The sequence below is a fragment of the Excalfactoria chinensis genome, chromosome 1 (assembly GCF_039878825.1).
Source record: "Excalfactoria chinensis isolate bCotChi1 chromosome 1, bCotChi1.hap2, whole genome shotgun sequence".
Taxonomy (NCBI): domain Eukaryota; kingdom Metazoa; phylum Chordata; class Aves; order Galliformes; family Phasianidae; genus Excalfactoria; species Excalfactoria chinensis.
Genome location: NC_092825.1, coordinates 148,285,894 through 148,309,225, shown reverse-complemented (window position 1 = coordinate 148,309,225; position 23,332 = coordinate 148,285,894). Strand labels below are relative to the sequence as shown.

The 23,332-nt window shown below is 36.2% G+C and overlaps 1 protein-coding gene across 1 annotated transcript in view; it reads right to left on the bottom strand.

Annotated features, from left to right (window-relative positions):
• Positions 1-23,332, bottom strand: part of KLHL1 (kelch like family member 1) — a 181,724-nt gene that overhangs the window by 56,522 nt on the left and 101,870 nt on the right. The window contains exon 5 of the mRNA XM_072355084.1: positions 8,965-9,177. Within this exon, the coding sequence (XP_072211185.1) occupies positions 8,965-9,177 (213 nt within the window). The remainder of the gene's footprint in view (positions 1-8,964; positions 9,178-23,332) is intronic.

Below are 23,332 nucleotides of genomic sequence, written 5' to 3'. Positions count from 1 at the left end.
GTTTTCTCTCTAACAACTGAACTCTAACACCTACTAGGCTGGTGTTTTTGGTGACTAACTCCCTGTAAATATGTTCAGTGTTTAACTGGCTGTTACTTCCAACCTCTTCCCTACACATTTAAAAATAATTTCATATTTAGAAGAAAGTCTAAGCTGTCTTTCTACTACACAATAGCAATCACATGTCCTTCCTGTCCTCCACCCACTTCATAACTGGTTTGTTTTCCCTAAACTAAGATTGTGTTATCAAAGTGAAAATATCACATAAACAAACAATCACACACACAGTCTCTGAGGCTTTGCATATTAGATACAAATGAAGAAACTTATTATTTTTTTCCATCTCTTGAATGAACTGAGTAATGGCATTGGAATATTCATTGATAGCATTTCTGGTTAGTAATTAAAATATGGTGTTAAAACTACTTTCACAACATTAATACTTCCTCAATGCTTATGATTTAATGAGCCCATTTATTTAAATCTTCATATTATTTTGTAGTGGTTCCTTATTATCTCTTAACAGACTGTTCAAACTTTTATCTTAATTCTTAGATATGTTCACAGCTTTTGGTATGCACACTGACTTTTGATAGACTAAATGGCACAACTGAGTGTGTCTTTGAAACGGACACTAATTTGAACAATTTACTTATCAACGTGATTTATTACTAATTCAAGTGCTATTCAATTTAGGAAAACATTGACTGTTTTGGTTTCTTTTTCCCATGAATTTTAATACATCTGCCTTTAATTATGTCTTTTGACAATGATTTTATAAATCTACATATTTCACTGCAGCAACAGAAATACAGAGCGCAAAATCTGAAACACAAAGTTTCTTTATACTTAATTTTATAGATTCCAGAACATGCAGTTGACCTCATGTTTCTGGAGCTTTCTTTGTAGTAAATGAGGACAAAAAATCTTTATGTCACAATATATCTGTGAAAGTCAATACCTACTCCAGGTATTGACATTTAATTTCCGTACCTACAGATCTATGAAATGAATCCCTTCTATAATATCTTAGTTTTGTTTTTTTTTTGTTGTTGTTTTTTTTCTTTTTGTTGTTGTTGTATGTGCAATCATAATAGACTCATACATATTTTATAATTCCAGCAAAGTAGAACAGAAGTAAGAAAAGTTATAGAGGTCACACTGTGTTTCTAAAGAAGGTAATCAAATAGTCAAAGAAATCACATTTAAAAAAAAAAAAAAAAAAAAAAAAAAAAAAAAGGAAGAAAATATGGAAAATAGCAGAAGCAAAATGCTGGACTATGGCAAATTATTCTCTCTACTCCTTTGGTTCACAGGCTGATGTTTTTATTTGAAACTCTTCTGAACCAGATTCTCTTTCCTTTTTTTTGTCTCAAAGTGAAAAATGGAATAGAAACTTAGATAAAAGCATGAAAGATGCACAAAAGCACCATTCAGTTAATTAGCGGTAATAAATAGGTGGTTTTTGTTGCTTTTCATTTATTTATTTATTTATTAAACTGTGGTTATTTGTAAACCACAAGTTAATTTTAGTCTACCCAAACTGATATCATTTACAAAAGAGTAAGTACAAAGAAACAGTGCACAAAAGAATTATATTTTCCCTAAATAATGTTTCCTTTTCCAAACAGGTTCTTCAGGCCTTACCAATAGGTGAAGAGGATGTAGAAGGAAATCTCACGTAAAAATGGAATTGTGTATAACTTAAGCACCTTTTTTATGTAGTATATTTCAAGGTTAAATGTCACAAATGCCTAATATGAATTCAAGTACAAGTATATAGCTAATCGCTGAAATGTTGGTCGCTCAGAAGAGCAAGACTATTTTCTAAGTTTTCCAATGTGTTTCTCTATTACAAAAATTCAACCTAATGGAGAAGAAAGCATGCAGGAAACAGCACTACAGTGCGAAAAAATAATGACTTAACTCTAGGGAAAGATCCGTCTCTTAGACTTCTCATTACTCTTTCTCCAGAAGACCACTAAAGATACCCAACTATAGCATTATAAGCATTTACAGTCCCTTTTCTCCTTCATCGGTACTTCTAATGGATGATTTTCAACTGACATCAAGAATAATATAGATTTCTGCTTTTAAAACTACTAGCCATTACCTACAGCTGAAAATGATGATTGATTCTTGATTTCATTGCTTTCCAAGAATTATGTCTGCATGATCCTTAAGGATATGATCTACAACACCAGCTAACTGCAGAAATTGACTTATGGAAGAATAGGTTAGTCTTTGTTAGAGTGCATTCTTGCACTGCTACTGTCCTGATAATCTAGCCATTCCAAAAATAGCTTAGTACCTCTACTCTAATTCACAGAAATGATTCCTGGTATAGATGATTTGGCACAGTATACCCTCAGCAGGTTTGCTGATGATATAAAGCTGGGGAAGTGGATGACACACCAGAGGTCAGTGTTGCCATCCAGAGAGATAGTGATTGGCATAAAACATGGCCTATCAGGAATCTTGTGAAGTTCATCAAGAAGAGCAGAGCCCTGCACTTGGACAGAAACAACCTCAGGCAACCCAACTCCAACCCAGCTGGAGGCAATCTATCTGGAAAGCACTCTGTCAGAAGAGCCCCTGGCAGCCCTTCTGAATATTAAGTGGGCATACACTTACCAGAGAGAAGGCAACATACTGTTATGGTCTGGCCACAACTGGAGTACTGTGTTCAGTACTGTGTTTTTGGGCCCCTAGCTACAAGAAGGATCACAGAATCACAGAATTGTAGGGGGTGGAAGGGACCTCTAGAGATCATCGAGTCCAACCCCCCTGCCAAAGCAGGTTCCTTATACCACGTCACACAGGTAGGCGTCCAGTCGGGACTTGAATATCTTCAGAGAAGGAAACTCCACAACCCCCCCGGGCAGCCAGTTCCAGTGCTCCGTCACCCTCACTGTAAAGAAATTCTTATGCACATTCGTGCAGAACTTCCTATGCTGAAGTTTCAGCCCATTTCCCCTAGTCCTGTCTCTACATGCACTACTGAAAACAGACCAGCCTCGCCACTATGGCTCCCACACCTCAGGTATTTATAAACCTGGATCAAGTCCCCTCTCAGCCTTCTTTTCTCAAGGCTAAACAGACCCAGTTCCCTAAGTCTCTCCTCGTAGGGGAGATGCTCCAGGCCCTTCACCATCTTTGTGGCCCTCCACTGGACTCTTTCCAAGAGATCCCTGTCTTTTTTGTACTGGGGAGCCCAGAACTGAACACAGTAGTCCAGATGAGGCCTCACCAGGGCAGAGTAGAGGGGGAGGATCACCTCCCTCAACCTGCTGGCCACGCTCTTTTTAATGCACCCCAGTATGCCATTGGCCTTTTTGGTTACAAGGGCACACTGCTGGCTCATGGCCAACCTGTCGTCCACCAGGACGCCCAGGTCCCTCTCAGCAGAGAGTATTTTGAGTTGTTTCATGATGTGCAGAGATGGTTAACAGAGCTGCTGAAGTGGCTAGAAAATATGACTTGAAATCTGCAGAAACTTTTTAATTTTTGTGATAGAATTCTTCAAAATTTCTTTGATGCCCTCTTTAGGACAAAAATAGAGCCTGCCACATTGTAAACTCCAAAAAATCATTTACAAATACAGTGATACAGTGCTACTGGATTTTTGCTGCTATTGCCACTCTTGAGCAAAATAAATAACTAAAGAGTAAAACAACAGTGTTCATTACTTTCAGAATGTGTTGAAAAGCACTGTAATCATTACATGCATGCTCCTAGATGAACACAGAGGAAGGACGAAGGGAAATAAATATGTAAAAATGTACTCAAAAAGATATTTCAAAAAAGCAGTCACAAATTTGCAGCTCCATTTAGAAACATAAAATATACTGATGGACTTTAAATTGTACTTAGCTCCCATTCATTTTCTTTGAAATTACTACACAGATGGGTGTTAAGTACTTTGGCAAGTCATGGCAGATTAAGTAGATGCCTAAATTGACAGTGAATCTTTTCTGGAAGCTATGCCTGCTTTTCATTGCTGAGATCCACTCAAGCTATTCTAATGCAGTCTATCTGTACAATAAAATGAAAAAAAACTGAGTCTAAACTGGAAAATGGCAAGAAGTACACCATTGTTATTTTTATCTCTTGCACTTACTTGTACAGGCTCCATTGAACATATTAGTATTTTCAAATGTGAATCATGATTTCCTAGCACCCAAATTAGTTAAAAATTATGAAAAGAAAATATAAAAATGTTTCCAATGAGGATGACTAAATATACACACACAAAAAGAACAAACGTGAACCCTTGGTACCATATACTCTTAAAAAAGAGTTGTCTTTACTACAAAATATCAAGATCTATAAACAAAACATAAAGAAATGAGACCATGTTATCCCTGTACTGAGTGTTATAAACTAACTGACAATCTCTCTTACAGTGCTAAGCTAATGGAGGAAAGTGGAGATTCTCCTTGCAGCTTGTCTGAAACCTCCTCTTTCATGGACTGAGAAGTTACTCATCTTTAAATGTAATTAATTTATCTTTACTTAAGTTACAAAAAAATGACATTAAACTTATTGTCAAACTTTCTCACATTATCAAGTTTGTATTTTCCTGATACAACTCAACATTCAAATCCCTATCACATATAAAGGGTAAATGAATTATTCACTCACAGAAACAAACTAACAAGTATTTAGCACTATTTGAGATGCCACATGGTGTCTAGGAATCCACACATGGCCATTAAATATAGCACTGAATTTATGAAGGAACCCTTCCAGAAAATCTGCAGGAAACCAGGCAGCATATCTCAAATTAACACATAAGTTTATTTCTGCGTGATGGAAACCACACTTGGTCTTCACTGTGTACAGTGAGAGGTTAGGATACTAGCTGATGTGGAGAAACCTACTGGTATAATTGAATATAAAACCAAGTAACACTTTAAGTCCTTTAAGATAAAAATTATAATTTCCAGACAGCTATTTTACTTAGAAATGATTGAAAGAATTCACAGAATTTTGTAGAGGACAACGGAATATACACTAATATTCAGCATTCACAACAGATCAGTAGGTGAGAACCATTTTAACAAAATATAAACAAAAAAGTAAATGCTGCTAGTCTGATATGAACTTGTGCCAGCTGAACTTTAGCAGTGCAAGGGATGCATAAGGAAATGAAAGAAAGGTGAAATGACTGATGCACAGTGACATCCTCCATTTTTTGGTAAGTAAAGACTCCTGCGATATCTTTATCAAGCCCAAAAAGGTTGAAAAGTCTTGAACTAGATGAATCTCAATATACTGACAGTTAAATGTTAACTGTGCTTTTTATCAGGATACAGAAATGCTTTTTTGTCACATGAAAAATGAGCTGAGCAAGAAATTCACAAGGTTGTACCTCAACATCAATTAGACCGGCTAGGATTTACAAGGCTTCTACTTGAGTGTAATATGCAAATTAACATATGCCTTTAAAATCATATATCAGATGTCATGTGAGCATTGGAGAGAATTTAAAGGGTTATCATTTTCTACAGGTTCACATAAAATATCTCTAGAAATAAGGACAGAATCAAAGATCTATGGAAGGTGATCAGTTCATTTTCCTCCCTGTAACTTTTCAGGATATTTCAAGTACTTCACATTGGAAGGACAGGATTTTTTCTGTCCCTGCGTGAGAAATCTAACTTAGATGGCTACATTAGTTTCACCAGGTCTGAGTCACAGTGTATTTAATACACAAAGATTATACATTATCCTACTGAGGTGATCTGCAAGCCTATGAAAACTGTATTACTTAAAGTGTCACAGAGATAAAGGCAATAATATTTATGATACTTTTTAGCTTCTACAATTAACCAATCATCCACAAGCCACTGCAAAAGCATCCATTATAAACACAGTACACTGGTGAAGTATAAATTATCTTAACTATTTTTATTTATTTTATTTTATACTCTTTTAAGCATGCATTTCTCTGCTGAAAACCACTAGAACATAAGCTTAACATCCCCATTCTTCACTAGACACACTAGCATAGACAACTACTACCATGTTAATTCCTCTTGTTTGTAAATTCCTCTGGTAACCCAGCACCATTAGCAATTCCTCTTACTCTTGAAAAACAAACAAACAAACAAAAAACATAAAAATAATATTTTGCCCAGTAGAAGCTACACATATTCTTAGCTCATGTTGGAGCCTCAACACTAACAAGTTTGATATGTACAGACACTGAGCAAAAACAATTGATTTTTTTACTTTAGTAAAATGAGGTTACATCAGCACTAGCAGAACATACAGGGATAGGCAGAAGCTCAAACATGCTGTTGAATTGCTGGAGGATGTTTCTAGTTTTGTCTGGTTTTGTCTAACTTCAGACAGGAAATGAGAGACACAAGCATGGAAGAAACCATTCTCTTTTGGGAAAGGGACATAAAAAGATGAGAACTCTGTCTGAATTCTGACTTATTCTGATATCCTATTACTCAAGTCTGACCACATGCCAATGTAATTACAGAAGCTTTAGAGGTATCATAAACACAGGCTACAGATTTAAGCCTTCATTTTAGGAGGATCTTAGGGCAGTCTTTTCAATCTGTTAATAATCTTTGCAGTCTATGACTTCATCTTTTTTAGTGAATTTAGGAGTAAGGAACACAAATCTGTTTTCTCAAAGGTCCAATGATTAGTTTTTAATTTTGACCCTACTTCCCTCCAGAGAGCTTTTCAGTTAATTTTCAGTGCAATGAATCTGACAGAATGTTTTATTTGATTTATACTTAAGTATAAACCACTATGGGGGAAAATTAACCTCGTGGTAATAAATTTCCACCTTGTTCTCAATAATTTCTGTTAAAACTTTGCTATATCCTAACTTCAATCTGGAAATAATTTTTAAAATACTTATTTAGTATAACTGTGAAGATTTATATGATGTGATACTCAGTGATAGTGATGATGTGATACTCAGAAAAGCATAAGAATTTGTTTTAAGATTTAATAGAAAAAAAAAACAAACTTGAAAAATCATATAATTGAAAAATTACTTTTTAAACAGTTTTGAGACTCTTAATTTTTTTCATATATTCTTATCGCTGGTCATCCACCTTCTGGTACTTCAGATAAATAAATAAATAGTTATCTCCAAAAATTTAACTTGAATCTGAACAAAGACATTATATGAAAAGTTTTCTCAAAGATTCATAATGAAATTCAGTTTGAGATTAATACAATTGTATTAGAAGTTTATAGGCACATATCGTTGATGCACAATATCAATTCATGTTTACATTTACAATGTATCTATGATCAGCAGAGAAAATCTAAGATTTAATTCAATTGCTAAACATAAGATATAGTTATACTTCAGATTATTTAAGGTATCCAGGATATTCCCATGAGGATACCATAAGATCAAGTGAACACAGTTTCATTACAGAAATAAGAGAAATTAGTGCTATTAAACATGTCTCGCAATGCCCTTACATTTTTGGGCCACAGAGACACTAAGGGAAACCTAAAAGCAAATTTGAAAATAGCCAGTCAACTGTACAGGGGTTTGTCTTTATGGTAAAACACTCAGCTTGGTAATTCAGGGACAACTTGTTTATGTGCAATTAGTAGCACAGTGGTAAGCAAAGTATGTGATGTCTAGATGACTTAGGAGCTTCTAAACATATAATTATTTTCATATCTTGCTGATACTTTTGCTGATTCTTTACCAACCATATTTTATGTTGAAAAATGTTGAACAAACAAAAACAGAAGAAAACTCATAAGCCTTCTATGAAATAGTGCCCGTAAATCTTAGCATCATGAGTTCTTGTTTTAATGATCTCTTTCCTAGCATTCTTTTCTGCTCCTTCCCTGATACCTCCCAGAGTGTGTATGTATTTATTTATTTACAGCGTATACACAGTAAGAACAGTATTTAGTTATGTTATAAAGGGCCTCTCCAATTCTACATTCATCTTCCTTCCCACATTCCTCAAACATTAACTGAAACAGAATACATACTTGGGCATGTCAGAGAATCATATGCTATGCTTAAGATTTCCATTGATGGGTATCAAAAATACCAGGACAGCTGTCAAGAAACTGTTAAGAAGCATCAGTGGAATTGCATGAGAACCTGGGGGCTATCACTGCACTGTATTCAAACATTCTCTCTTAATTCTACACTAATCTGAGCAAGTGAGATGCATCCTATGCCTACAGAGAGTCCAGAACTATATGGTTGATTAAAACATCTAATCAAACATTCCCTATTAATAGGAATATAAATATATGAAAGCAAACCCTTTTTAGTATATCTGAGGAAATACATCCCACACTTCTCATTCTCTATTTCATGTTGGTTATTACATACTGAGTTGCCAGCATCCACAGAGAAAGCATCAAAAATTTAGTACTTATTGATTACAGTTATTTACTCAATCAGAAGACCTCAGAATCCATATACTTCTTTGTCTATGAACTTCAAAAGCTTCTGACATATCCCCGCAGAACCTCTTGCAGCAGTTTAATGCTTATAGTATTTACTTATTTATTTTTTAAACAGATATGAAGAAAGGCTTTGTTTGTTTTTGTACATATATATATAGCTAGTGTATATATATTCCTAGTGTAGGTTTCCAAGAAGGGCTGTGATGGGACTCTGGTCAGTAGCCAAACACATACACTTCACTGCTCTCATGGAACGGAGATAACATAGAAGGAAGGTAAGAAGGCTCATTATATTAATATGACATACTAATAGGAAAAACAAAAGCTGTGTGTGTTGGTTAAGTAGAAAGAGGAACTCATTCACAGCTTCTCATCAGCAAGCAGATGTCCAGATGCTTCTTAGAAAGCAGGGCCACAGCATGCATAACAGTTGGTTAGGAAAACATCAGAGATGACCCTCTTTTTCACCCTTAATCTTTTTCTTGCTGCAGTTTTCATGATAACAATTATTGGATCATTATTAAAATAAAATAAAATTACCTGAGGTGGGAGCAGTGGTAATCTTATATATGCAAGCAGCATACTTAGGTCACTGCATCGCCTCTGCATATCATACTTCACCCACATCATTAAGGCGTGGAAAATGGTCTCTTCATCAGGAACATTCACATCATCACTAGCAAGAAGTTTATGGAGTTCTTCAGCTGGTAGAAGTAAAAATTCTTGATTTCTTATAACTTCCATTATATTTTCCTGAGAAGAAGAAAACATCACGGATTTAGAAAGAGAAAATAAAAGCAGTTGTTAAAGTTAATATAGACACAGAATTGGTCTATCCATCTTTCTTGCAGATCATAAGAAAAGAACAAAACAACAACAAAAAGAAAAACAACAGATTTTTATAATTAACAGCTATATTTGTATTTCTTATATGAATATATTAAAATGAAAGGAAGATTGTATGATAAAATGTGGTTAGACAGAAAGGCTAAAGCAGATTTATATATTAAAAAGAAAGTGTTATCTTTTGGTCCTTTACCGGTAGATTCCACAAATGCCCAGTTTTGTCACGACCCATTTTTAAACTGCTTGAGTAAATGCCAAAAAGGCACAAATATATATAATGCCAAAAAGGCACAAATATATATATAAAACAATAATATATATATTGTTTTTATCCACTGGCTCCAAAGTATGTTTAGATTGTATGCTTAGAAACTTGTACAATAGCCTAGGGAAACAGTTTGCAGGCACTTATGTACAAGTTGGCTTAATTCATTTTAATTAAAAAGCCATAAAACTAAAAAAAAAAAAAAAAATAAATTCACTGCACTTCTCAATGAAATGATTTATAAGGCAAAGTTTAATTAAGGCTGATTAAATCGACATAAAATCCCATTATGAAGAAAATATAACTCAATGTGTTACTAGGAACCAACATGAAACTTTGCAATAGAATATTAATCCAAAGTCCTAATATTATTGAATTGCATTATGATATTATTGAAATTCATTATGATGGTAGAATACATTTTAGGAACTCACAGAAGTTAATTAATTTTGAGTAACTTTCAGAGTAGGGATTCTGAATAATTTTATTATTATTTTGATTAAGATTTCTTATAATTTTAAATTGTGTTCTCTTTTGGAGATATACTTAACAAGAACTTATACCAGCCTCTGTAATGATTTACCATTGACTGAAAGCAACATCCAACGGTTTTCAAACAAAACATAAGCTTGCTAGGCCCAAATCTTTTCTTCTAAACATATGAATTTCCAGTACTTTCATGTGAATCATGGCTAAGTAAACTTTTGCTTTTAAAAGTTTCAATGAACTGCAACAGCTGTATATGTGTATATTTATGCACATATTTATAAAAAACAGCAGTTTCTTAATCTTCAACAACAACAACAAAACTTCCTCCTTTAAGTATTTAGCATTCCTTAAATTGACTTTTGACTGTAAAAAGCTTCTACATCACAGTTTATTTTTTTTTTAATTCTATTTCATTCGGAGTGGAAAAGTATATTTCAGTCAGTTGCTGTTCTATCAAAACATAAATAGTTCATTGTATGTTTCCATTGCAGAAAAAAAAGACCTGCTTCTCTTCTAAAAATCGACTTTCATGTTTGCAACTTACAGAGCAGGATACAAAAGACATCTGTGATGGTTAGCATTTTTTGGATAACTGAAATAACTTTGTTTTAATTCTTCAGGAATTAGTGTTAAAGATAGCCAATGAGCTACTCAGTCTTGCACTACCAAAATGCTTTTAGGAATGTTCTGTGAATAATGGTCATCATATCATAGTATCATAGTATTGTGCGAGTTGGAAGGGACCTTAGAGATCATCGAGTCCAACTCCCGGGATTCGAGCCCTCTGTGTAGCAGAGCGGCACTTCTACCCCCTGCTCCACAGGGGGGATTCGAACCCGGGCCCCCTGGTGTTGCAGACGGGAATTCTACCGCTGCGCCACCGGGGCACACACCACTTAACCATGTCCAAAGCTACACGACAGCGGTGTATGAATTTTCCAAATCTGTAATTTTAGACTCCTATACTTACAGAGCTTTGTACATCTGATCTTCAGTGTCAACTAAGTCTCATAAAATTAACCGAGATGTGACTAATGCTTCTTCTGCATGGGTTATTCACTTAGCCTTTTACTTAAGCAAGAATTGTAATGTTTTAATTAAGTACTGAATTTGTTTTAAATTAGAAAAGGTAACTTAGATAGTATGAAGCTCTCCCAGCACCAAGGTCAGTGTCATGGGGTTACCTCTAGATGATGTAAGTCTGTGACAGGGGGGCACAGGCCCCGGGAAAAGAAAAAGGAGAGACAAAGGAGCGAAGGAAAAAAAAAGAAGGGGTTTGCCACAACCCAGCCAGCGCTGGCCATGTGCTCCGGGTGAGGGAAATGCAGAGAGTGAGCAGATAGTTTTAACAAAGAGAAAACACAATGACAACAATCTGAGGAGGAGCAGTAGTCTACTAAATTTAACCAAATCAAACAAAACAAGAGAGAGAAGAGTACCCAAAGTAGGAGTCAAACCACTTCTCCTGGTATACTCTTACCAGCTACATCAGGAAGTTTTCTTCCATATACCATATAAATGTCCTATATTGGGAAACAAGGATAACTGAAGGACAGAACTTAGCTGAGTTACTGCACAAGAGCTGTCAGACAACAGACAGTTAAAGCGGAGGAACATCCTGGAACAAGTAGCCATGGAACAAGAATGTGGTGAAACAATCAAGATAAGGACTTTGGGGGCAGGTAGGGATGCGCACACATGGGATTGTGTAACAGGTATATGAGATGCACTTGCACAGAAGCTATGCTGGTATATAAGCACTGTCGTGCAGCAGTAAATTTGAGAGCTGACTCCGTGACATCCATGTTTGTGTCTCTCTCCAGATGGGGACTGGCCTAGGGTCAGTTGTCGGTAACAACATCCTAGACTGTTTCTTCTGTACTGCACTGTATTTCCAACATATATCAGGCAAGCTGAAGTCCCCCAAGGGCTGGCGACCACACAGCTTCTGCCAGCTCTTTGTAGAATGCCTCATCTGTCTTTTCATCCTGGTAAGATGATCTATAACAGACGCCACCAGGATGTCCAACCTTGTTGGCCTTCCCCATGATCCTTACACATAGAGACTCAACCTTATAATTCTCAGCCTCAAGCTCAACAACATCAAAGCACTAACAGAGAGCTATGCTACCAAGCCCTCCCTCCTTCTGAAGAGCTTATAGCCATCCATTGCAGCACTCAAGTTGTAGGCCTGATCCCACCATATTTCTGTAACGATAACTAAGTCATAGTTTGCCTGCCACACAACAGCTTCCAGCTCCTCCTGCTTACTTTCCAAGCTGCATGTATTGCTGTAAATGTACTTTAGCTGAGTCCCTTGCCTCACACCTATCTCATCACTGTTCCCCTAGGCTCATCTCCAGCCGGTATGGTTTTAACCCCTATCCTTCATATCTAGACTAAAGATATAGCCTCTCAACAAGCCCTGCCAGCTGAAGGGCTGGAATCCATTTCCGTATTTGAGACAGGTGAGATTGACAGCAGCAGCTATCAGGCCAGGTACCAAGTAAGCCACCCCATATTAATAAATAAACAAATAAATAAATAATAATAATAATAAAAGTTCTTACATCTACATGAGCCTCTTAGCTGTGTATTTATAAGACCCTTGATTGCCCAGGTTAGCTGTTTTGGAGCCATCCCAGCTAGAACCATAGGAACTGATCATGAGGTGTCACTTGGTTCCTTTATCAGGGAAACCCCCAACTAACAGAGTGGCCCGGCAGCTCTCATGAGAGCAGCTGACATGGTGTGGGCATTGCTAGGGCAACAGAACTGCATCTATGTTCCTTGCCTTAGAAAAAGCTTTTGGGAGGCTGTGATGTGTCCAGGTGCAGTGAGGAGAAGGCAGCATGCATGCAGCACCTGCATAGTACTGCAGCAGCAGATGTGGTAGCTTACACAGCAGGCCACAGAAGTAGTGTTCCTCCCTGCTCAGAAGACTAGCTTACCTATTGGCAGTCTCTAAGACCACAGATTTACCATGGTCTCCAACATGCAACAAGCTCATCCCACAAAGACCTTGGGGGCTCAGATGGAGGCCCTGCCCATGAATTTGGCTGTTCAGGTCTCTGGCTGCAGGGAATACCTGAGCCTGCTGCTGTCTGGGGAGGGTGGCAGGAACTCCACCTGTGTGAGGTATGAGCAGGTGGAAGATCTGTTCAGCAGGGTGGCAGAGCTCAAGGAGGAGGTGGAGAGGTTAAGGACCATCAGGGAGTGTAAGTGGGAGACTGATTAGTGGAGTAACTCCCTGGCATGCCAGAGAGAAAGGCACCAGAAAGACTGCCCCCCATAAAGTGTTAGCCCCATGCTTCATCACTGCTGGGCAGAGAGAGGGAACCTGAGAGATGGGGAGAGTTGGAAGATAGCCCCAGCTCAGCATCATGGATGAACCTCTTCCCTGCTAAAGTCACTTCCCTGGGTGGCCCTAAGTAATATATTTGAGGCACTGGCAATTGAAAAGGAGGTGAGCAAGGAGGCACGGGAAGGTTTGCCTAAGGCATTGCTAAGGGTGAGGTGGTTCACTCTGTGTCTCCAGGCACCAGAGTTTCGCTTCCAGACTGCCTCTGTTAAAAAAGACATAAAGGTTATTGTGGGTGATTCCCTCCTTGTGGGAATGGAGGGCCCCATATGTAGACTGGACCCAACTCATTGCTGACAGTGTGCTGCCTCACTACAGCCTAGGTCAAGGATGTAAACTAAAAAACTCCCAGATCTGGTTCACCCCTCTGATTACTACCCATTGCTGATAGTTCAGGCAGGCAGCAATGGAGTAGCTCAGAGAAGCCTGTGAACTATCCAAAAAGGATTCAGGGAAATTGACTGAGGAAGTGGGAGCACCGCTGATATTTTCTTCTATCCCTTCTTGGGCAGCGAGGTATAGAACAGGCTAAGAAAACCCAGGTAATGAATAAGTAAGTGGCTGAGAGGCTGGTGCTGCCACAGGAAATCTGGGTTTTTTGACCACAGGGTGATTTACTCAACATCTGGTCTGATGGCTGCAGATGGGTGTCACTTGTCTCCAAGAGGAAGACAGATCCTAGCCCAAGAGCTAGTGGGACTCATTGAGAAGGTTTTAGACTAGATAGGAAGGGCATGCATTGAGGCTTACTAGGACAGAGCAAGTAGCCTGAAATTTTATACTAGATCTGATGGGGGAAGAGTTGAGTGCGGCAGGACAGAGAAAGGCTTGGGGTTGCTGTCATGCCTGAAGATTGCGAGGAAAATACCTCTGAACTGTCCTGTAGGATCTTCCGGGAACTCCTTGAAGGAGGTGGGACAACTCTCACAACTGGCATACAGTGATTGAGGGCTACAGGCTCTTCAGAAATCATAAAATATTCTTTGCTTTTAAAGGATGAAGCTCTGGAACAGACTTCTAGTGGGGCAGGCAGGGAACAGGTCTATTACAGTCAGTATAAGAATGCAGGATGCAAAAGGGATTACATGATATAGTTTCTTATTACAGAAGGGAACTGTCTTCGTTTCTTTCTCAGTTCTGTTACCCTTCTGTTGAACCAAATAACATTTGTTTTACTGAAGATTGCATCCTTATAAAGGCATCATCTCAAAGACATCTGGAGATGGATAATTTGCCACTTGTGCGGTATCTTTCAGAAGTAATCATCCTCAACATTAAAATGTGTATCTAATTTACCATTTGAACTCATCTGCCTTCCACTCATACATACTCATTCTTATTATGAACTTTTCTCTGGCTAGCAAGTCCATTAAAACAAAACAAAACGAAACAAAATCTAAAAAGAAAAAAAAAATGAAAAAACAAACAAACAAACAACAGAACACTTAAAATAATCTCATGTCTTTAATAGCTCTAAGGATTTGAGTGGTTCTCGCCTTGCTTTAACAGTTTTACCGTATCCTATAATACACCATCAAAGTGTTCAAGCGTCAAACAGGATTCTTAATCCTTAATGTTGTTTGAGAGTTTTTTTGTGGTAGCACCTACTAGTAATTTCTATCTTAAATTCATTTACTAGTAATCTCATATCCATTCACTGACCTAACCTAACCCTATTTAGCCTGTGAAATGTGATGGAATAAAGCACAGAGCAAAGGCTGCATAAATATGCAGTCATATCTTTTAAAAAAAAAAAAAAAAACAAAAAAAAAACTTTTAGATTCATAAATGGTTAATGAATATTGTAATTAAGATAATGCTCTGAAGGAATTGAAACCTCAGCCAAAGCAATGAAATGTTGTGGTTTTTTTTTTGTTTGTTTTTCGTTGTTTTTGTTTGTTTGTTTGTTTGTGTTTGTTTTGTTTTTTGTTTTCATTTTGTTTCTCATATTCCTGTTCTTCAAACTTGAATTAAAATTAAGTAGTCATTAACATAAAAATGCCCCTAATGAATGATGGAGAAATGAATGATCATAGAGGAAAAATATATTCTCTTAGTCTCCAAAAATATTTTACATTTAGTAGTCATTTTAACTGAAATTAAATACTAAATAATAAGTAAAGATAAAATAATAATAATAATAATAATAATAAGAAAACCTTCTAAATATATTTTTTAAACTTGTGTGTGCTAAACTACTTACAAACTCCACACTTTTACCATCCTAGAACTGCACTGCAGTAAATCAGTAAAATTCACAGTTATACTGTTAAGAGTTTTGGCTTTTGAAGTAGTACATTTAAAAATAAATAAATAAATAAATAAAATAAAATAAAATAAAATAAAATAAAATAAAATAAAATAAAATAAAATAAAATAAATAATTTACGTGTATATATATATATATGTCTTACTTCTCTAACATAAAATTACCAGCAGAATGCACCTAGTTTACAATCAGCTGTTTAGTTAGATGTTGTGTTGAGGGACATGATTTATTGAGAACTATTGGTGATACGTGGATGGTTGGACTGGATGATCTTGTTGGTCTTTTCTAACCTTGTTTATTCTATTATTCTTGTTAGCAGCTGCTGTTTCTTCATAACTTACAATAATTACTGTATTTCTGTGATATTATTTTAATTACAATGACATGAGTAATATTTAACTACTCAGTTGTATATATAAAATTGTATCTTTTATAAGATAGGTGCCTGAAGACTGGAGGATAGCCAATATCAATCTAGTCTTCAAAAATGGAAAGCAGGAGGACTTGGGAAACTATGAGCCAGCAGCCTCGCCTCTGTCCCTAAAGAGGTGGTGGAACAACTTGTTCTGGATGCCATCTCCAAGCAATTGGAAGAGAAGAAGGTTATCAGGAGCAGCCAATGTGGATTCACCAAGGGGAAATCATGTGTGACCAACCTGATAGTCTTCTATGATGTCATCACTGGCAGGGTAGATGGGAGGAGAGCAGTGTAGAGTCTTGCACCTGGAGAGGAATAACCACATGCATCAGCAGAGGTTAGGGGATGGACCTGCTGGAAAGGAGTTCTGTGGAGAAAGACCTGGGTGTCTTCATGGACAACAGGTTGGCCATGAGCCAGAAGTGTGCCTTGGTGGCCGAGAAGGCTAATGGTATCCTGGGGTGCATTAGGACAAACAAAAAACCATGGTCACAAGATTGAGGGAGGTTATCCTTCCCTCTACTCTGCCTTGGTGAGGCCACACTTAGACTACTGTATTTAGTTTTAGGATCCTCAGTTCAAAAAAGACAGGGGTCTCCTGGAAGGAGTCCAATGGAGGGTCACAAAGATGATAAAAGGTCTTGAAGCACCTCCCTTGTGAGGAAAGGCTGAGCAATCTGGGTCTGTTTAGCCTTGAGAAAAGAAGACTCGAAGAGGATCTGATCAATGTTTATAAATATCTAATATGTGGGAGGCAAAGGGACAACACTAGACTCTTTTCAGTGGTGCATGTCAATAGGACAAGGGTAAATGGCCATACACTGAAGCATAGGAAGTTCCGCACAAATGTGCATGAGAATTTCTTCACAGTAATGGTGATGGAGCACTGAAACAGGTGGACCAGGGATGTTGTGGAGTCCAGCAGAATGCCACAAAGATGATAAAGGGCCTGAAGCATCTCACATGTGAGGAAAGGCTGAGTAACCTGAGTCTGTTCAGCCTGGGGAGAAGACGACTGAGAGAGTACCTGATCTACGTTTATAGATATCTAAAGGGAAATGGGAGGTTAATAGATGAAGTCAGGCTATTCTTGGTGGTGTGCTGCAATGGGACAAGGAGTAATGGCCTGAAATTTGAACATAGGAAATTCCATACTGACATTGCAGAAGAACTTCCACATGGTAAGTGTGACAGAACACTGGAACAGGTTGCCAAGAGATGTTGTGGAGTCTCCTTCTATTGAGATGTTCAAGACTCATCTGGATGCCTACCTGTGAGACCTATTTTATGTACCTGCTTTGGCAGGGGCGTTGGGGTCAAGGGTCTCTTGAGGTACCTTCCAACCCCTGCAATTCTGTGATTCTGTGATAATGGGAGATTGGATAGCAAGTATGCATATATGTACAGATATGCATACACAAATATATAAACTCACACTAAAGACAACCCACTGCAGGGTTCTGAATGTATTCTAAATCATAACACTTATCTCATGAGCAGACAACAATAAAAAACAAACCTCTACTGAAGGAATAAATTCTACTGAAAACTGAAAATCAGAGAACATCAGATATAATACTCAAAAAACAATCAGCCGTGATTCCATTTTCCCTTGACTGGTCAGTGATGAAATGCAATAAGCTTAGAATTAATGATTGTAAAATAGAAACACAACTTTTGGTAGAAAGAGGGAGATGGTCTCTGGTGGCTGCTCAGTCCAAACTCCAATCAAATCAGGGCTCATTTCAAATGTAGGTCAGGGCTTTGTTGAATCTGGCTTTGAATGTATTCAAGAGCAGAGACTGTTATAAGAAACCTGCTACAATGGTTACTCCACCACTGCGAATAAATGTTTTTAAATTGGAAAATCCATTCTGATGACTTTAACTGTTGCCCAGTGTCCTCTCACTGCTCACCTTCAAAACATTGACTTATTATTACTATTTTCCTTATTTTTTTTAATGTTTTTGACAATCCCTTCAAAAAAGTAGCTCAAAATACTGGGTCCCACCCAGAGGTCTTTTATCCATGTCTCCCCAGACCCTTCAAGAGCTCTTCATATATCATATGCTTCCTGCTTTGAATTTGCTTTTATTGAACTGGATTGCTGGTGGCTGGAAGATATATTCAAGTTAAAGCATCGTGAGTAGAAGGAAATAATTGTTTCTTTAAAATTACTGGCTAATAAAACTAAATGTATTGTTGGTCTTCATGTAGATGCAGCAGCACAAAATTTAATCAGAGGAAAAATTCTGAAGAGCTTCAGCAATCAGCCTGAACAGTTGAAAACTGATAATGCTGACTAAAGCTACATTTCATTTGGGTTGTCTACAGACATATAAATGAATCTGTGCAGGTTGAAAGGGATTAATCCAACCCATGATGAAGACATTACAATTATTAATTAATTTATGCCATATGCTTTGCAGTATTTTTTGCCTTATTTCCTTTCTTTCTTTTTCTTTTTTTTTTTTTTTTTTTTTTTCCTATTTCAGTAATACTAACAGTATCACTCTACTGTCTTTTAGCTTTTCTCCTATTCAAGTGAAAGCAGCTATCTTGAAAACAAAACTTGAATTTGTAACTTTTAAATATAGCAGCAAAAAGAAGAGTAGGAAGAGTAGGAAAAACTTCCTTTGATATATATATACATATTTGTGTGTGTGTGTTTTTTTTTTTCCTAATATCTTCAATCTCCAAATTCATACAAGAAAAGAAACTCCAAACATTTTAAAAGAAAAACCTGGAGGTTGTGAAAACCTAAGAGGTTGTGATACATAATGGGCCAGATATGCCTTAGTGTCACAAGAAAAGAGTGCCTGCAGTTCTATTAATATATCTAGTTCCAGGATCCTTTCTGAACATGGCTCTGTCTTGCCATACTCTCCCAGAAAGAGTAAAAGATATTCCCTGTAAGTGCAGTTTTGTACAGAATTGTATACAAATATAAGTTCTTATGCCAGGACTATGCCTGTGAAACATTCTGCATTTGTGAAGATCAATTTATATAATCAGAATTAGAAAATAATATGCCAGAATTAACAGGACCTGAATTTAATGTAGTTAACTGTATGAAAAACCTTTTCACTGTTAATTTGTTTTTACAGTAGTATTTTTATAAAAGACTGCATTTTGCGACAGACTGAGTTCTTAAGCAGCTTTGTCTAGACAATTCATTCTAAGTACAACTGAATTCTACTGCAGGATGTAAGACAATCAGATACCATGAGCAATGATGGAAACAACTCAGAGAAGGCTCAGTAAGATAATCTCACTTTCATTCACATTTTCATTACTACCTTTACAAAAATACACAGTTACATAATTAACTAAATAATGGGTCCATTGAAATAAAATAAAAAGACAAAAAGCTGTCTCTTCTCACCCCCAAAATGGTACTAGTTTCTTGCACGTATTAGTTAAATGAATTTATAATACTCTTTCTCATTGCAGGCATCTGTGATCCCAGCATGCTAGAAGTCATTTAGATATAATCTGCATAATTACTAAGTAATTTGCACTGTCATACTGGGGAAAGAAGACTTCGTAATAAAAGAAACATCTAAAGCTGTACATTTTTATTTACTGCAATCTAAATATTGGCTAATATTTGTATTTATTTAGAATGTACTCTAGAAAGTCACACAAAGGAAAAGGACATTTTTTGTTCTAAGCAAAATGAATACACTGTCATTATACACAGCCGATTACAACCCAGAATGACTTTTTTGTTTTGTTTTGTTTTGTTTTAATCAATCCATGAAAACTTTTCTGTTATAAAAGGAAGGAATGAAACTATAACCTGCTCTCTCATAAAACAAATTAATGTGCTGAATAAATATTAAATCACAATAGCAAATAAGAAATCACTGCTTACCCAACTAATGACAATGGAGTAACTGTTTATATAATGTTTATGTGTACCACTGGAAGTTAATGACTTTGTTTTAAAGAATTACCTTTTCAGTGAACACTGTAACTTTGAAAAGAACTTGAATGTTTTGGCAGCTTCTAAATCATATGGGTACTGGAGTATAGTCTGGAAGCCTATGCGTAATGTTTAGATTTTTTACATGTACAAAGCAAGCTAAAGATTTGAGACAGATGTGGAACTTGCTAACTACAGATTTGTGTCTGATATGTTGCACTATTAGAGTCTTTCCTGAGACTCATTTATCGTAGCTAGCAGCATACCCTTTGAAGGAAACAAACTCGTTTTTCTCTATAAATGATGATTTGGAAGCCACTATATTCATTGAAAGTGTTCAATGAATATCACGGAGACTGACATTAATTGTACTTTCACATCTACTTCTATCAAACTCTACAACTGCACCAGCACCATCCAAAGTAAGTCAGTAGTACTTCAAAACATACTATATGCCCCTTGGTATTTAAAGCTTTTACTTACGTGATTAAATAACACATGCACCAAAAAAACAACAAGAAAAAAAACAAAAAAAAACAAAAAAACCCACAAAAAAACACTGCTACATTTTGTTTAATTAATTAAATAAATATAGATAGAGATAGATAGATATATTCAATGCTACCTGTAGATAAAGATCAGTAAACAATCACCTAATATTTTAATACAATGTAACATTTTAAGCAACAACCATCTAACATTCTAAAGCAACCTTAACTTTTATTTAATATTATTTGATCAATTGGGAGTCACATTTTTCCAAACAACACTTTTGAAACCTGATAAAGTATTTGAAACAAAATAAATCATTTATCTACTAACTTTGCTGTGATGCACTTTAGCTTTCAGATATGTATGAGTCACCAATTTTTAGTTATCTTCAGACTTGATCTCAGAGTTCGTTTTTACTACATCTCCTATACAGATCAGGAGAAGAAATGGAATTTAAGGTTAAAAAAGGTTCTCCACTGACGACAGAGGAAGTTTGGATAGCACGTTTAGACTAAGCAGCTAATATCACTGTGACCGACTTATGCAAGACAGCAGGCATTCTGAATTTTAAATGGTGCATATGAAGACTGCACTGTATGAATTTAAGAGATGCCTAATATTTTAGTGGGAAAAAGTAGTTAATTATTGACAATTATTATGAAGACTGAAAATTAGATGTGGGCTGCATGGATATCTTTTATGTTAATTTAGTTATATAAATATATTACAAGAATCAGTAAAAGCTGATGATTTCATGTTATATCATTTTATGCAGTTGTTTTCAGCTCCAGTTATACTATTCTAAAACCATTAATAAAAGGCAGTCACAAGAAAAGAATAACCATTGTTTGTTTTAGCTTAACAATAAACTGGGATTACCATTTTTATTCTGCTGAACTATGTAGTCACAAGGCTACATAAAATGTGAAGGAATCTCATACATTCATGGTAATGAAATATGAACCATTGGGTCTTCAAAAGAATGGTTAGCTACAAAGAAAAGATACAGAATCAACTAGGAAACAAATTAAGTTCCATACATCTTTCACTTCATAAACACACCAAAATCAACTAAAGTCTTATTGACTGAACTGCATCATAATCCTGTGCTGCAACAAATTCTACATGTGAAAAAAAAAAAAAAAAAACAAACAAAAAAAAAAACTGTATTTTATTCATTATCTCCAAGCTTCAGGGAACTGTATGTTTCCTAATAATCTGAGAATCTTCTGTTCTCTCTGGTACTGTGGGTTCCTTGTTTGGCAAAACCTCTCTTCTGTTATCCTAAACTCAAAAATATTTCCTTTCCTGAGCTGCCTGTTAATGAGAATTTGGCTTTCCTCTCACTCAGTTCCACTTTACTTAGTATTCAATATTCAAAATGAACTAACAGAAGCCTTCTTTTCTCTTGTGTTTTTATAACAGAAAATAACATATACCAACACTAATAAGGAAATGCATAGATTATCATGTCACTGATATTTAGAATTAAATTCAAGAAGACTGTTTAGATCATTAATCTAATTTCTTAAATATCAAATACATTCTGCACACACAGCTCACCAATTACCCTGGTAATGAGAATAATTTCTGCTTTGCCAGGATTTTACTAAAATGCATTAATTCAGTCCTGAGATGACAGTATCTAGAGATGAAGAATTCACCACTTCCTCTACAGCTATTCCAGCATTTCTTGATAGAAAAGTGAACCTTAATTTCACTGTATTTAAACTGAATTGGCTCTTGCTATGGTTAAAGAGCTATTTAGTTCACAACAGTTTCCCATTGTGGACATACACTGCAATCAAGTATATTGTCTTCTTTTATTTTTAATATGCTGAAATAGCCCAAGCACTCTCAGACATTCATTGTAAGTTATATTATCTTTTCTTGTAATACAGCGTCTCTTTTCTTCATGTTCCCCAAACATCAAGTTCTATTTAAAAGTGGTAACATGAGAACTGCACCGAGCATTCCAAAATCCACCAGTACATCCAGAGATAAGCTATTTTTTGCCATAGCACCATATTGAGACACAAGGGAGTTCTTTATCTATTCCTGTATAATTTTCTACAGCTAAAATGTCCAGACACATAACACATTTTACTGAAGTCCAAATGTATTAGGCTTATTCTATTTTTATTTATTTATTTATTTTTTCCCTTCCATGTGACTGGGACATGTTCTGCATATATACATGAAGATATGTATAGAAGTATACATGTGTGAAGGCTTTACGGCTGCTGATGACTTTACCATCCTAATTACCTAGAAGTTCGCAGCTAGGCCAATTACCAAAGTGACACCAAGGTGATGAGCAGTAAAATGGCAAAATGGCGATTTATTGAAGCAAACACACACTTATTTCCCACATTTCATGAATTTGTGAAGTTCAGGTCTTCCATAATGGCAATCCCTAGTAATAACTCCCACTCATACAACTTTACATAAAATTGTATCCACTTAAAATTCTAATCCTGAGAATCTCTAAGAGGCACTTATCTCAGCTTTACTATTCAATTGTCCACTTATTAGAAGGTGTTTTATCTCTGTTATCCCTTATTATTTCCCTACCACTTGCTCCATTTACCACTTGTATTTCTCTCTTCCTTCCTGTAATAAAGTCATATCCTTTTACAACTGTAAATGATGTCCACAATAATCGTGTTGTTATCTGTATAAAATCTAGTTTCTCACATGAAATGAGATTTTTAGTTAGATGCGTGAAAATCAGTATGTAACTAATTACATAGCCTACATTTTGAGTCTCTCTTCCCTGTATTCTAGCTTTCTTTGTCTTGGCTCTTCTTACATACAATTCCATTTCACATTCAGATCCT